Raw genomic sequence first — 15,849 nt, 5'->3', positions numbered from 1 at the left:
CAAGGTAGGTTAGATCACCTGAGCTCAGGAGTTGGAGACCAGCCTGGGCAACATGGTGAAACCCCATCTCTACAAAAAATAAAAAAAATTAGCCAGGCACAGTGGCATGCACCTGTACTCCCAGCTACTCAGGAAGCTGAGACAGGAGAATCATGCTGTGGCCTGGGTGACAGCCAGATCCTGTTTCAAAAAAAAAAAAAAAAGATGGTTTGTGGTTCCCCCATGTGATTCTCAGATGACATTGGTGATGTATCTGAAATCATTAGCTATCTTAAAATTGACTGCATTTCTTGAGATTGTTAGCTTTAAAACATAAAATGCCAAAACTGGATTTCTTAGCCCAGACTTTCAATACTGGTGCCCCAGTAACTTTTCCTTCAGAATAGTATTTTGTAGACTAAAAAATATGTTAGCATATTAAATATTAGAGTCTTACAAAATATTCATATTAAAATTTTTATCCTAATGAGCAAAAATTTATTACTGTAGCCTTGCAAGCACTCAGAAAATTAAGATTTGAGATGGTGTATGAAATATAGTAGTTGAAAATTAAAAATATTACCTTAACTATTTAATATAATCTTCTGTCTTACCTCTCTTTTATTGATAGATACCACAATGAATGAACAAAGACTGAACTTTTACAGATACCTTTTATAAAAGATGTCTGTGGAGTAGTGTTACAGTTCAAATAACAAAGGATTTTGCATTATGAGGTAGGTCGAAAATAGAAGGAATATGTCCTAATGTCACTTTTTAAATGTAGTGGGTAAACTTCATATATGTCATCTTATTTAATCCATACAAGAAAAGTATTGTCCTTTTGATGACTGACTCAGAGAAGGGAAATAACTTCCTGACTTACATTTGGGGAATTAGGATTTAAACTCAGATCTTTCTAACTCTGAAGCTCATTTTCTTTTCTTCTCTCCATTCTGTCTTCTACCTTATGCAGAAAGCCACTGTATCAGTTCTTGTGGTAAATGTAAGGAAGATATTATGAAGCTTGAGCAGGAAAAATAAGTCAAGAGATATTGTAGATCCCCAGATTCTTCCTTTACAGTAATCAAAGGTTATAACACAATATGCAGCAGTCTTACCCTTGACTTTGCCTTGTTTTCAAGGCACAGGATTTTAGAATGCTAGCATTGGAAGGTAAAATGTCTAATGATCGTACTTCCTTAGTTTATAGAAGAAGAAACTGAGATCCGGAGGAGTGGTGATTATTTTTAGCTAGTCATGGGCATGACTAAGCCAATAAATGATTCCCTGTCCAGTGTTCTTTCCTTTTATATGATATAGCTACTCACTTGTATCATCTTTGCTGTATAATAGTATCCTGGAGAAAGAATAGTCTTTTGTATACTACATTACAATAGTCTTTTCCCATTCTGCTCTTCTCACACTCTGAGACTTGGATGAGCTACTCTAGAGCTCATTTCTATCTCTGAAGCTCATTTTCCTTCTTTCTTTCTTCTTAAATAAACAAATGTTATTTATTTTTCCTAGATCTCTTTAATCTGTGGTATCTGGGATACCAAAAGTAGTAGATACATTTACTGAAATGAAACATAGGCCTGCTGTGCTTTTTTCGAGAACTCATCTAGTTTTCCCTGTTGATAATCATGTCAGAAACTGCATTTTATTTCATATGTGGTGGTTGAGATTAAAGTACCATAATTACAGTCATGTCTTAGCCTTGGATTGGGAGAACTTGGATTCAAGCCTTGACTCCACCATTAATTGCTGAGCAAATCACTTTGACCTCTCTAAGTATGTTTCTTCAACCTGAAAAATGGAAGTGGCAATCTCTGTCTTGCCCTAATTCTTAATCTACTATATTCTAGTCTAGTATATTTTAGGCTCAGTCTTCAGAGCCCAGAGGTCTAGGAAATAGTCAAAGGGCTCTGTGATAACTTGAGTTTTGTTGAAATTTTAAAAATAACTTTCAAAGGATTATAAAGTAATATTCAATGTAGAAAAATACAGAAAATACACATCATTCATAATTGTGTTCTGAAAATGTTAGTGTCCTTTTCCCTACATTTACATTTTAGTTACTCTTACATGGTTGGCTTTAAATATATTCAGAGATTATTTTCTGTTATGGCTTGAACCCATAACAGTTTACTCCTTGCCTCATTTAAAAGTGTGGAGTTAGGCAGTACAAGGCCGTTAGGACAGTTCCATGATCATCAGAGAGGACCTAGACATTTTCTGTCTTTTTATTCTAAGGCCCTGACTTACTTCCTCATGTTCTTTGATGACTGTTTCATTTCTAACCATGGCATCCTCATTTCAGCAGCAGAAGGGAGGATCCCTCCTAGAATCCTACACAGCACTTAAGCTTTCTTCTTATTGACCAGAATTTATTCACATGACTACATGTTGCTTTAACAATGGCCAGAACATGTTAGTCTTTTAGCTAGACACATTTCCTAAGGTTTGTTACTAAGGAAGAAGTAAAAAATATATTGGGAGACAACTGGTAGTCTCTGTCACAAACAGAAACATAAAACTTTATGTTAGAAATAATTCTAATCATAGGATTGTCTACGGAAGCTCATACTTTGATTTGAAAGTAAGCGAAACTCTGTTCATAAACTTTTAGTTCAGACCAAATATATTAAAACTCTTAAGTGCTATTTTTCAATTTATAGTTCTTTGGGGTATATACCTAGGGTAGAATAAATTTGGAGTAATTTCTTCTTAAATAAACAAATGTTATTTATTTTTCCAGGGTATAAAAAAATGCTCAAAAAATTAGGGCTTTACAAGCACAGAGAGACAAATACCATATGATCTCACTTGTACATGGACTCTAAAAACTTAAGGAAGTAGAGAGTAGAGTGGTGGTTATCAGAGGCTGGGTGGTAGGGTGAGGGAGGGGACAGAGAAAGGAAAGACATTTGTCAAGGGGTACAAAGTTACAGTTAGATAGGAGAATAAGTTCTGGTGTTCTGTTGCACAAGAAGGTGACTATAGTTCATGTATATTCAAAATGTATTTATTATTTCAATATTTTTTAAAGTAGCTGTAAGAGATTAAGTGTTCACATTGCAAAGAAGTGATAAACATTTGAAGTAATGGCTGTGCTAATTCACGAAATTTGATCATTCCACATTATATACAGGTACTGAACTATCATATTGTATTTCATAAATATATACAATTATTGCTTGTCAATTAAAAATAAAACTATATAAAAATATTGTTATAAAAATAAAGTATGTTTAAACATTTTTAAAAGTTAGGCTTTATTTTCAGATTTATAAGAAGCAAATTAATAAAATGAAGATGAATTTTGTGAATTTTCAGATGATTGGTCTATGCTGATGTAATTATAAACTTTGAATTATTTAATCTTTGTAACAAGATTGTGTTTGGTTTCAGATGAATGAGAGTGGAGAATTGGACAAAAATTGATTTTTAATTTCTGAATCATGGTTTTTAGCTCACCAGTTACTGTATAGTCTCATTCTTTGAAAGTTCATGCTGAAAAACTGAGTGAATATGATCAGATTTCTCCACCAAATTCTCAACCTGATAAGGGTAAGTAAGGTTCTATTCACCTCGTTGTTCATCTCTGTGCCATCTGTGGTCCTTTGGAACTGGCTTCTTTCACATAGCATAATGTCTTCAAGCTTCATTCGTGTTGTACCATATATCAGTACTTCATTCCTTTTTACTGCTGAATAATATATGAATATACCGCATTTTGTTTATCCATTTATCAGTTGATGGGCATTGGGTTGATTATTTCTACTTTTTAGTTATGATGAATAGTGCTGTTGTGAACATTTGTGTACAACTTCTTGCATGGACATAGGTTTTCATTCTTTTGGCTGTATATGGGTGGAATTGCTAAGTGGAATTGATGAAACTGCTGCTAAGTTATTTTCCAAAGTAGGTGCACCATTTTACATTTCCACAAACAATGGATGAAGTTTCCAATTTTTCCACATTCTTGCTAACACTTTCTATTCTCTTTTTTTGACTATAGCCCTCCTAGTAGATGTAAAGTAAAATCTTTTTATTACCAAAAATTTTCAAACATACTCAAAAATAGAGAAAATTGTATAATGAACCCTCATGTATCCATCATCCAGTTTCAACAATTATCAACATCTTTTAAATCTCATTAGTGACTTTTTCTTTTTTTGAGAGAGTCTCTCTCTGTCACCCAGGCTGGAGTGCAGTGGCACGATCTCGGCTCACTGCAACCTCCACCTCCTGGGTTCAAGCAATTCTCCTGCCTCAGGCTCCTGAGTAGCTGGGACTACAGTCATGTGCCACCACACCTGGCTAATTTTTTGTATTTTTAGTAGAGATGGGGGTTTCACCATGTTGGCCAGGCTGGTCTCAAACTCCTGACCTCAGGTGATCTGCCTGCGTCAGCCTCCCAAAGTGCTGGGATTACAGGCCTGAGCCACTGCGCCCGGCCATTAGTCACTTTTTAAAAACAGCATTATTGAGGCATAGTTAGCATGCAGTAAACTGTATGTATTTAAGGTATACAATTTGGTAGGTTTTGGCAGATGTATATAGCCATGAAATGATCACCACAATCAAGATAATGGACATATCCATCATCCCCCAAAAAACGCCCCTTTAGAATCTTTTCCTCCCACCTCTCCCCAAGCAACCACTGTTAGAGTTTCCATTTTCTAGAGTTTTATGTAAATGGAATCATATCGTATGTACTCTTTTGTCAGCCTTCTATTACTTTTTATTTATTTATTTATTTTTAGAAATGGGTTCTCCCTGTGTTGGCCAGGTTGGTCTTGAACTTCTGTACTCAAGCAATTCTGCCACTTCAGCCTCTCAAAGTGCTGGGATTACAGGCATGAGCCACTATGCCTAGTGTGTCACTATTTTGAATAGTAAAAAAGAATTATAATTATTTTCATTATTTTGAGATTCACTCACATCATGTGTATCAATATAGTTTATTCCTTTTTATGACTGATAGTATTTCATTGTATCGTTATACCACTGTTTGATTTAATCCATTCCCCTGTTGATTGACATTTGAGTTTCTTTTCTTTCAGGGGCTATCACAAATAAAACTATATGAACATTCATGTGCAGGTCTTTGTATAGGCACACAGTCATGTGTCAATTAACGACCAGGATATATTCTGAGAAATGTGTCATGATTTTCTCATTGTGCAAACATCATAGAGTGATGGTATAACTTACTACACACCTAGGCTATATGATATAGCCGATTGCTCCTAGGCTACAAATCTGTACAGCATGTTACTATACCGAGTACTGTAGGCAATTGTAACACAACAGTAAGTGTTTGTGTATCTAAACCTATCTAAACAAAAAGAAACAGTAAAAAGATATGAAAGATTAGAAAAAGTAGTACACCGATATGGGGCATTTACCATGAATGGAGGAGCTTGCAGGACTGCAAGTTGTTCTGAGTCAGTGAGCGGTGAGTTGATGGGAAGGCCTAAGATACTACTGTACACTGCTGTAGACTATAAATACTGTACACTTAGGCTACACTAAATTATTTATTTATTTATTTAGAGACAAAGTCTCGCTCTGTCACCCAGGCTACAGTGCAGTGGCGCGATCTCGGCTCACTGTACCCTCTGCCTCCCAGGTTCAAGCAATTCTCCTGCCTCAGCCTCCCAAGTAGCTGGGATTACAGGCCCACACCACACCCAGCTAATTTTTGTATTATTACTAGAGATGGTGTTTCACCATGTTGGCCAGGCTGGTCTCCAACTCCTAACCTGAGGTGATCTGCCTACTTCAGCCTCCCAAAGTGCTGGGATTACAGGCGTGAGCCACCACACCCAGCCCACTAAATTTATTTTTTAAATATTTTTGTTTTAGTAATAAATTAACCCTAGCTTACTGTAATTTTTTCACTTTATAAACTTTTAATTTTTTTTAACTTTTTGACTCTTTTGTAATCACACTTAGATTAAAACACATTGTCCAGTGGCACAAAAATATTTTATTTCTTTATATCTTTATCTTGGCCTTTTCCTATTTTTAAATTTTTAATTTTTTTATTTTTTTGAGATGGAGTCTCGCTCTGTTGCCCAGGCTGGAGTGCAGAGGCACGATCTCGGCTCACTGCAACCTCTGCCTCTTAGAGTCAGGCGATTCTCCAGCCTCAGCCTCCCCAGCAGCTGGGATTACAGGCATGTGCCACCATGCCCCGCTAATTTTTGTATTTTTAGTAGAGTCGGGGGTTTCACGATATTGACCAGACTGGTCTCGAACTCCTGACTTCAAGTGATCCACCCACCTGGCCTCCCAAAGTTCTGGGATTACAGGCATGGGCCACCACACCTGGCCCTTTTTTTTTTTTTTTTTTCACTTGGTAAACTTTTTTATGAAAAGCTAAGACACAAACACACACATTGGCCTAAGCCTACACAGGGGTCAGGATCATCATCACTGTCTTCTACCTCCACATCTTGTGCCACTGGAGGGTCTTCAGGGGCAGTAACATGCATGGAGCTGTCATCTCCTATGGTGCCATTTTCTGGAATACCCTCGGAAGGACCTACCTGAGGCTGTTTTACAGTTAACTTTTTTTCAATAAGAAGAAAGAATATACTCTAAAATAACAATTTAAAATATAGTATAGTAAATAAACCATAAACTAGTAATATAGTTATCAAATCTTATGTACTGTACATAGTATATGCTATACTTTTATATGGCAGTATAGTAGATTTGTTTATACCAGCATCACTACAAACACATGAATAATGCATTGTGCATTATTCACATTATTGTGAATTTCTCAGCTCCACTATAATTTTAAGGGACCACCATCATATATTCATTTAGTCCATTGTTGACCAAAACATTGTTATGCAGTGCATGACTGTATCTCCTTTTCCTTTAAGTAAATACCTAGAAATAGAATAACTGCATTCATATAGTAAATGTATGTTTAACTTCTTAAGAAATTGCCAAACTGTTTTTCAAGTGGTTGTACCATTTTACATTCCTATCAACAATGTATGAGAGTTCCAGATCCTTATCAGCACTGGTATTGTTAGTCTTTTTCATTTTAGTCATTCTAGTAAGTGCATAGTGGTATCTCATTGTGGTTTTAATTCATATTTACTTGCTGATCAGTGCTTTTAAACATCTATTCATGTGCTTATTGGCTATTTGCATATATTCTTTTCTGAAGTATAGGTTAAAATAGTTTGCCCATATTTAAGCAAGTATTTGTTACATTATTTTTTATTATTTTTCTAGTCAGAATTTTTATACTATTTAAGTTGAACAGGAACTATGTTTTCTAACTTGACAAACTAGGCTTCATTTAGATTTTCTTTTTAACCTCAAATTTCCAAATTTGAAAAACTGGCTGATCATTAGCCTCAGAAAATTAGGAGGGAGTATATCCCATGTAGAATTGAACATTTCTTCCCTTTAGCAGAAACAAGCCTTGTTTCTGAGAGCTGAAGAAGAGTTCAGTTCTACATGGGATATATGCCCTCCTAATTTTTTGAGATAAACTGTATTACCAAAAATATAAAGGGCAGGTGGCCACAGTGGCTCCCACCTGTAATCCCAGCACTTTGGGAGGCCGAGGCAGGCAGATCACCTGAGGTCAAGAGTTGGAGACCAGCCTGGCCAACATGGTGAAACCCCATCTCCACTAAAAATACAAAAATTAGCCAGGCATGGTGGTGTGCACCTGTAGTCCCAGCTACTCAGGAGGCTGAGGCAAGAGAATCACTTGAACCCCAGAGGTGGAGGTTGCAGTGAGACGAGATCGTGCCATTGAACTCCAGCCAGGGCGATAGGGCAAGACTCCATCTCAAAATATATATAGATATAGATATAGATATAGATAGATAGATAGATAGATAGATAGATAGATAGATAGATAGATAGATAGATAGAGACACACACACACACATATATATTTGGCATTATAATTTTATAGTAAGTATATTTTCTGCTGTATTTGTATTTATTCAGGATTTGAGGTGAGGAAAGGAAAGAATCAGGAACAGTCCTGCCCCTCCCCCAAAAAAAGAATCCAGCAAACAAAAACGGTGTATCTACTGTAAGTTTCTTCTGAAACTTTTATCCACATCAGCCCTATCCCCTTTCAGTTTTCACCCTGTTTCTTCCCTTATGCCTCTCACCAGTACTTTAAGAGAGAACAAACCAGAAGACATTCTAGAATGCTTTTTTCACCAATGAGAAGTAGTGGAATGAAATCCAAGCTTACACAGAAGATACAGAACTCTGTTCCTTCATCTTCCCTCATACCTGATACCTAAAAGTAGTTTTCATCGTATAACTGAATTTCCAATTTTCAGCATTCCCAGTCCCTTTTATAAACATCTTTTTATTGTTAAGTCTTAACAGTACTCTCGTCAGGTGAGTATGTTTATTTTATCTTGAGTAAACTGAAGATTTTAAAAATAAAATTCTATATCTGTGGTTCTTTTACTTGTCTTAGAAACCTAATATATAGGAAACCAATTCATGAGAACTTCAGAAATTATTTGAACATTAATACCAAGACACCCACTGTGGTTGTGTGGTTCCTATCCACACATCCCTACTTGTCTCACATTTTGTCCCTATGACAGCAACATGTGTATCAGTTCCCTTCTGCCCTTTTCCTCTCACTTCTGAGAAGGGTAAAGTTACTGGTACATGACCTAGGAGGTATCTGACCATCCTGATGCTACCCTTTGGCATATAATGTCAAGATACTCAACTTTTATGCTAAACTAGGTTGTAATTTGTTTGAGCTGCTTTGTTTTTCAAAGCTCTTATCAAGAGCAAAGGAGGCCAGGTGCAGTGGCTCATGCCTGTAATCCTAGCAGTTTGGGAGGCTGAGGTGGGTGGATCGCTTGAGGCCAGGACTTTGAGACCAGCCTGGTCAACATGGTGAAACCTTGTGTCTACTAAAAATACAAAAATTAGCTGGACGTGGTGGCAAGCGCCTGTAATCCCAGCTACTTGGGAGTCTGAGGCAGGAGAATCGCTTGAACCCAAGAGGCGGAGGTTGCAGTGACCCAAGAGCACCCCCACTGCACTCCAGTCTGGGCGACAGAGCGAGACTCCATCTCGGAAAAAAAAAAAAAAAAAAAAGCAAAGGAAATGCTCAGGACAAGATAATCTGGTAAGAATTTTCTCCCTTTTTTGCAGAAAATTCCATTTTGTCAACCTAATGAAGCATTCAAAGAAGACATATGACTCTTTTCAAGATGAACTTGAAGATTATATTAAAGTACAGAAAGCCAGAGGCTTAGAGCCAAAGACTTGTTTCAGAAAGATGAGAGGGGACTATTTGGAAACCTGTGGGTACAAAGGAGAGGTTAATTCCAGACCCACATATAGAATGTTTGACCAGAGACTCCCATCTGAAACCATCCAGACCTACCCAAGATCATGCAATATTTCACAAACAGTGGAAAATCGGTTGCCCCAGTGGTTACCAGCCCATGACAGCAGATTGAGACTAGACTCTCTGAGCTACTGTCAGTTCACCAGGGACTGTTTCTCAGAAAAACCAGTACCCCTGAACTTTAATCAGCAAGAATATATTTGTGGCTCACATGGTGTAGAATCTAGAGTTTACAAGCACTTCTCCTCAGATAACAGTATCAGTACTCATCAAGCCAGTCACAAACAGATACATCAGAAGAGGAAAAGGTGCCCAGAGGAAGGCAGAGAAAAATCAGAGGAGGAGCGGTCCAAGCATAAGAGAAAAAAAAGTTGTGAGGAAACTGATTTAGACAAACACAAGAGCATCCAAAGAAAGAAGACAGAGGTGGAAATAGAAACCGTACATGTTAGTACAGGAAAGCTTAAGAATCGAAAGGAGAAAAAAAGCCGAGATGTAGTCTCTAAGAAAGAGGAACGTAAGCGTACAAAAAAGAAAAAGGAACAAGGCCAAGAAAGGACAGAGGAGGAAATGCTTTGGGACCAATCTATTCTTGGATTTTGAAGATTTCAAAGTTGGTTCTTCCAAAATTAAGTTGAAAAAATAGGTGAGAGCTTGGTTTTATGATGTCCATGTTCATACCACTTTTCTTATGTGAATAGGTTAACTTCTAACAAAGGCCAAGTGAACAGAAAGTGTTTAGCATGCTTGCTGTCCAACACAGAAATTACTTCTCCTCATTTTCTAAAAGCATTATTACATTTTTTTGACATATAGTGTAATTTCCTTTAATGAAAGTGACTCTGCTTTTATTCATCAAATTGCTTTGATGGTGGAATTATTTTCTCTTGGGAGGTTATTTATTTTAAATTGGAGGATTAATGGACTTTGCACAATCTGTTTCTTGATTGGGTTTGTTACAGTTTTGAGTTGGGTATTTTATGTTCATTGGTTTTTCTCTATGAAGCAATTTTTTTCTCCTTTATTAGATCTAACTTGCAGTGTATTTTCTAGGCTGGAAAGTGGAAAATGAAATACATTATAATCTTAGGTTACATAAAGTTTCTAAAGTTTCAAATAATCTTGATACAAAATCAGTTTATATTCTGGAAATATTTATAATAAAGTATTCTAATTTCTACATGTTGTGTGTCAGTCTGTTCCTATTTAACAATGATTTTTCTCTTGGGAGGAGGAGAGAATAACTTGGCAGTTCATACTTAAGAGGCAAGATCTTTTGGGTAGGTCACACTTTAAAGTTGTAAAAAATTCCTTATCTATTATACCTTGCTTACTCACATGTGAACCTGGTTTTTAAGGTGGAAATCTATGACTGACTGTTACAGGACCCCACCACTTACCCAAAGTTAGCTTTTGGGTCAGGGGTTTCCTCACTATAGTGTCTTCACTGGTCGCCAGAACGATGTTACAGGAAAGAGGTCCGAATCTAGACCCCAAGAGAGGGTTCTTGGATCTCACACAAGAAAGAATTCAAGGCAAGCCCATAGAATAAAGTGAAAGCAAGTTTATCAGGAAAGTAAAGGAATAGAAGAATGGCTGTTCCACAGAGCAGCCCAGAGGGCTGCTGGTTGCCCATTTTTATGGTTATTTCTTGATACGCATCCCCCTTTTAGGCCATATAGGGTAACTTCTGACGTTGCCATGGCATTTGTAAACTGGCATGGCGCTCGTGGGAGTTTAGCAGTGAGGACGACCAGTGGTCACTCTCGGTGGCCATCTTGGTTTTGGTGGGTTTTGTCTGGCTTCTTTTCTGCAACCTGTTTTATCAGCAAGGTGTTTATGATCTGTATTTTGTGCTGACCTCCTATGTCATCCTGTGGCTTACAGTGCCTTAACCATCTGGGAATACAGCCCAGTAGGTTTCAGCCTCATTTTGCCCAGCTGCTATTCAAGATGGAGTTACTCTAGTTTACATGCCTCTGACATGCCCACATTTTCAAATAGTTAAAACTGAAGAGAGAAGAGTTTATCGGAAATAAAATGCCATTAAATTATCTTGTCCTAATCAGTGTTTTCATTCTAATAATCCCCTTTTTTGTGATATGCATCTAAAGTATTTAAGCAGTCACTGTTTTGTTGTAGAAAGACTGATGGCCTGAGAATCTGAATCCCAGGAGTCTAGTCTCAGCTATGCCATGAAGTTGTTATGTGACTTTGGGGAAGTCAATTAGTTCATCTTCCTCATTATCAAATGTGACTGGAAAGACTGGCCTCTAAAAATGCCTTGGATAACAAGGAGACTGTGAAATGAAAATTCCCAAGCCCCACTTAAAAAAAGAAAGAAAAAAATTCTCTTTGTATTCTACAATGTTGTGCTTACATGTCTATTATAATATTAACATTAAAGTTGTTTTGCTAAAATTATTTTTACCATGGTAGGGAGATGGAAATTCACAAACAAAAGTTAACTGCCCTTCCCATTTTGTATTCTAAAATGCAACTTTTAGTCTGAAAAGATAAACACTGGATAAAATCATTATTACTTAAACTTTTATTAGCATGCCTATACTCTCTTCCCATCTGTTATTTTTTTAATCATCTGTGATTTTTAATTGTGTGTGTCACCTTGACTGGGCTAAGGGATGTCTGAGTATCTGGTAAACATTGTTTTTGGGTGTGTCTGTGAAGGTGTTTCCAGAAGAGATTAATAACATTTGAATTGGTGAATTAGTAAAGCAAATGGCCTTCCCAATGTGATCATCCAATCTGTTGAGGCCCCAAACAGAACAAAAAGGAGGAAAAAGGGCAAATCTGCCTACTCTTTTTTTGCTGAGACATCCATCTTCTCCTTTCCTTGGACATTGGTGCTCCTGGTTCTCAGGGTTTCACATTCAACTAGAACTTACACCCTAACCTAATCCCACCCTAACCCCCAAGTTCCCAGGCCTTCACACTGACTGAATTAAACCACAGGCTTTCCTAGTTATGCATCTTAGAGATGGCAGATTGCAGGTCTTCTCAGCCTCCATAATCATTTAACATGAGCCAGTTCCCATAATACATTTCAAACACACAGGCCAGGCACGGTGGCTCATGCCTGTAATGCCAGCACTTTGAGAGGCCATCAGAGGTCAGGAGTTTGAGACCAGCCTGGCCAACATGGTGAAACCTTGTCTCTACTAAAAATACAAAATTAGCCAGGTGTGGTGGCGAGCGCCTATAATCCCAGCTACTCGGGAGGATGAAGCAGGAGAGTCGCTTGAACCTGGGAGGCGGAGGTTGCAGTGAGCCAAGATCATGCCATTGCATTCCAGCCTGGGAAAAAAGAGTAAAACTCCATCTCAAAAAAAAAAAAAAAAAAAAAAAATCATCTTAGACTGGAGCCTAGAAGGGGAAGAGGCGACCATTAGAACCCAACATGAATTGTTATAGGAGTTATTAAGAAATTATTTTAGGCAGCTAGAGAGGAAAAGGGGGTCCTTGGGAAGTTTTTGTTTCTTTTAAAGCAGTTCCAGAAACGTCTTATCTAGCAGGAAAGCCCCTGCTCTTAGAGCAGGGCTGCCAAGCTTTGCTATGCAAATCCCAGCCATTAGAAACTGGGTCCACCCAAACATGGCGATTCCCTCAGCCTTCTCCCTTGTCCCAACATATCCCCGTGTGTAGAACGGCAAGACACCCTGTATTTGCATGTTAAAAGGCTAGGATGGGAGGGCCAGTTTTTTCATGGGCTACGTGAATGACATACCTGTCAAACCAATCCCCTGGGCCCTATGGAAACCAGACACCGCCTCCTCCAGCATCCCAATATAAGCAGCCACTTTTCTGTGGCACACAGGGTTTTCTCTTTGTTTGAATCCCCCCTCCCTTTATCTCTGTACAGGGGAGCTGTTTTCTTCTTTCCTTCTTTCTAGCCTATTAAACTTTTTGCTTCTTAAAACCAATCCATGTGTGTCCATGTCAATCCTGTCAGCGCGAGACCAAAGACCCTGGTGTTCCTCCAGTCATCACAGCTGTATCAAAATCACCAAGAACAGAAAAATTAGACATTCCCGTTCCTTGATGACTTAATCCTAACAATAAGGAAATACACTTGGTGATATATTTCTCTATAGGTAAGGAATATAACTTTTTTTTTTTTTTGGTTTGGACAAAATGATAATATAGGCTAAAAAACTATATTATTAGGTAGATTTATAACTGACTATGTGACTAGTCTTAGAGTGACTGAGTAGATCCCCAAATTAACTGTTCTTCCACGGCATTGACAGAGTAAGATTATTTTGTGCTGTTTTACTGCCTCTGTTTTTAACATGTCTGGTCTACTGGTCAAAAGAGAACCAAAGTAGAGCACAAGTAGGCTGTGAATTATCAGTCCTAAAAGATACCTTCTTCTCTGAAAACCCCAAGATAGTATAGTCTTTATTGACAGGTATTACAAACAAGGTCAGCTGAATTATCAGCATTTTTAGAGCTGACAAAATTCTTTTTCACAGGTTATTTTGAGTCTAATGCTTGGGGGAAATTCAAAACTACCATTGACCCTTGAACAACATGGCCTTGAATTGCACATGTCCACTTATACGCAGATTTTCTTCTGCCTCTGCCACACTTAAGACAGCAAGACCAAGGCAAGGCGTGGTGGCTCACACCTGTAATCTCAGCACTTTGGGAGTTCAAGGCCGACGGATCACCTGAGGTCGGGAGTTCGAGACCAGCCTGATCAACATGGAGAAACCCCGTCTCTACTGAAAATACAAAATTAGCGGGGCATGGTGACGCATGTAATTCCAGCTACTCGGGAGGCTGAGGCAGGAGAATCATTTGAACCCAGGAGGCAGAGGTTGCAGTGAGCCGAGATCACGCCATTGCACTCCAGCCTGGGCAACTAGAGCTAAACTCCATCTCAAAAAAAAAAAAAAAAAAAAAAAAAAAAAAAAAAAAAGACAGCAAGACCAACCCCTCCTCTTCTCCTCCTGAGCCTTCTCAACTAATGTTGAGGATGAAGATCTTGATGATGATCCACTTCTACTTAATAGTAAATCTATGTTCTCTTCCTTATGATTTTTAGTAACATTTTGTTCTCTAGCTTACTTTATTGTAAGAATACAGCATGCACTAGATGTAACATGCAAAATAGGTGTTAATCCACTGTTTATGATATGGTAAGTCTTCCAGTCAACAGCAGGCCATTAGTAAAGTTTTGGGAGAGTCACAAGTTATACTCGGATTTTCTACTGCACAGGGTTCAGAGCCTCTAACCCCCACATTGTTCAGGAGCCAACTACCTAAGAATATTCAGTAAGATACCCAAGTACTGTGATTTCTTCAAAACGGTTTCAAAATAGATGCCATGGTTCAGTAGTTAGCGCACACAACTGAACTACACAGTATAGCAGGCAGATCCTTTTTCCAATTTTTAAATTAAAACCATAAAAATTGAGCAAGGGCACACTACAAGTATGTGATAATGACAGTCTTGAGGAAGTAACTATGACTTGCATGATAGTTTTTAAAAATTTAGGACACCCAGGTACAATGATTCACATCTGTGATAAAAGAAAAACTTCAGGCCAGGCGCAGTGGCTCACGCCTGTAATCCCAGCACTTTGGGAGGCCAAGGCGGGCAGATCATGAGGTCAGGAGATGGAGACCATCCTGGCTACACGGTGAAACCCCGTCTCTACTAAAAATACAAAAAAATTAGCCGACCGTGGTGGTGGGCGCCTGTAGTCCCAGCTACTGGGGAGGCTGAGGCAGGAGAATGGCATGAGCCCAGGAGTCAGAGCTTGCAGTGAGCCGAGATCGTGCCATTGCACTCCCGTCTGGGCAACAGAGCAAGACTCCATCTCAAAAATAAAAGGAAGGAAGGAAGGAGGGAGGGAGGAAGGAAGGAAGGACTTCAGCCAAATTAAATTTAAAGGAGTTTAATTGAGCAATAAACAGTTCAAGAATTGGGTAGCCGTCCCAGCCAGAGTAGGCTCGGACACCAGCGCAGTCACGTGGTGGAAGGTTTATGGACAGAAAATGGAAATGAGGTACAGAGACAGGTGAATTTGGCTACAGCTTGGCATTTGCCTTATCTGAACATGGTTTGAACAGTTGGCTACATTTGGCCAAAACTCAGTGATTGGCACAAGTGTAGTCTGTTACTCCACTTGTCACGATATACAGACAAACCTTTAGGCCACACTTACATATGTGAGGAGGCAGCTTTAGGCTAAACTTGATTTAACACCTGTATTCCAACACTTCGGGAGGCCAAGGCGGGAGGATCACTTGAGCCTAGGAGTTAAAGATCAGCCCAAGCAACACAGTGAGACCTTGTCTCTGCGAAAATAAATTAGCCAGGCATGGTGGCATGTACCTGTAGTCCCAGCTACTGAGGAGACTGAAGCCAGAGGATCATTTGAGCCCAGGAGTTGAAGGTTGTAGTGAGCTACAAGAGCACCACTGCACTCCCTCCTGGGCAACACAGCAAGACC

General features: G+C 38.6%; 1 protein-coding gene across 3 annotated transcripts in view; it reads left to right on the top strand.

The window, feature by feature from the left end:
• KRCC1 (lysine rich coiled-coil 1) overlaps positions 1-10,547 on the top strand; it is a 28,880-nt gene extending 18,333 nt beyond the window's left edge. The window contains exons 2-4 of one of the 3 annotated variants that reach the window (XR_004054418.1): positions 611-716; positions 3,394-3,552; positions 7,981-8,888. Coding sequence is in view for 2 of the 3 variants with exons in the window: in XM_030921509.1 (XP_030777369.1) it covers positions 9,191-9,970 (780 nt within the window). In the remaining variant the exon portion in view is untranslated. Of the gene's footprint in view, positions 1-610; positions 717-3,393; positions 3,553-7,980; positions 8,889-9,168 lie in introns of those variants that run through there. The other 2 variants (XM_030921509.1, XM_010378427.2) reach the window with 2 other exon arrangements.
• Positions 10,548-15,849: the final 5,302 nt, after the last annotated feature.

The sequence above is a fragment of the Rhinopithecus roxellana genome, chromosome 17 (genome assembly GCF_007565055.1).
Source record: "Rhinopithecus roxellana isolate Shanxi Qingling chromosome 17, ASM756505v1, whole genome shotgun sequence".
Classification (NCBI taxonomy): Eukaryota; Metazoa; Chordata; class Mammalia; order Primates; family Cercopithecidae; genus Rhinopithecus; species Rhinopithecus roxellana.
The sequence above is the reverse complement of the archived record's forward strand: the minus strand, read 5'-3'. Positions and strand labels throughout refer to the sequence as shown.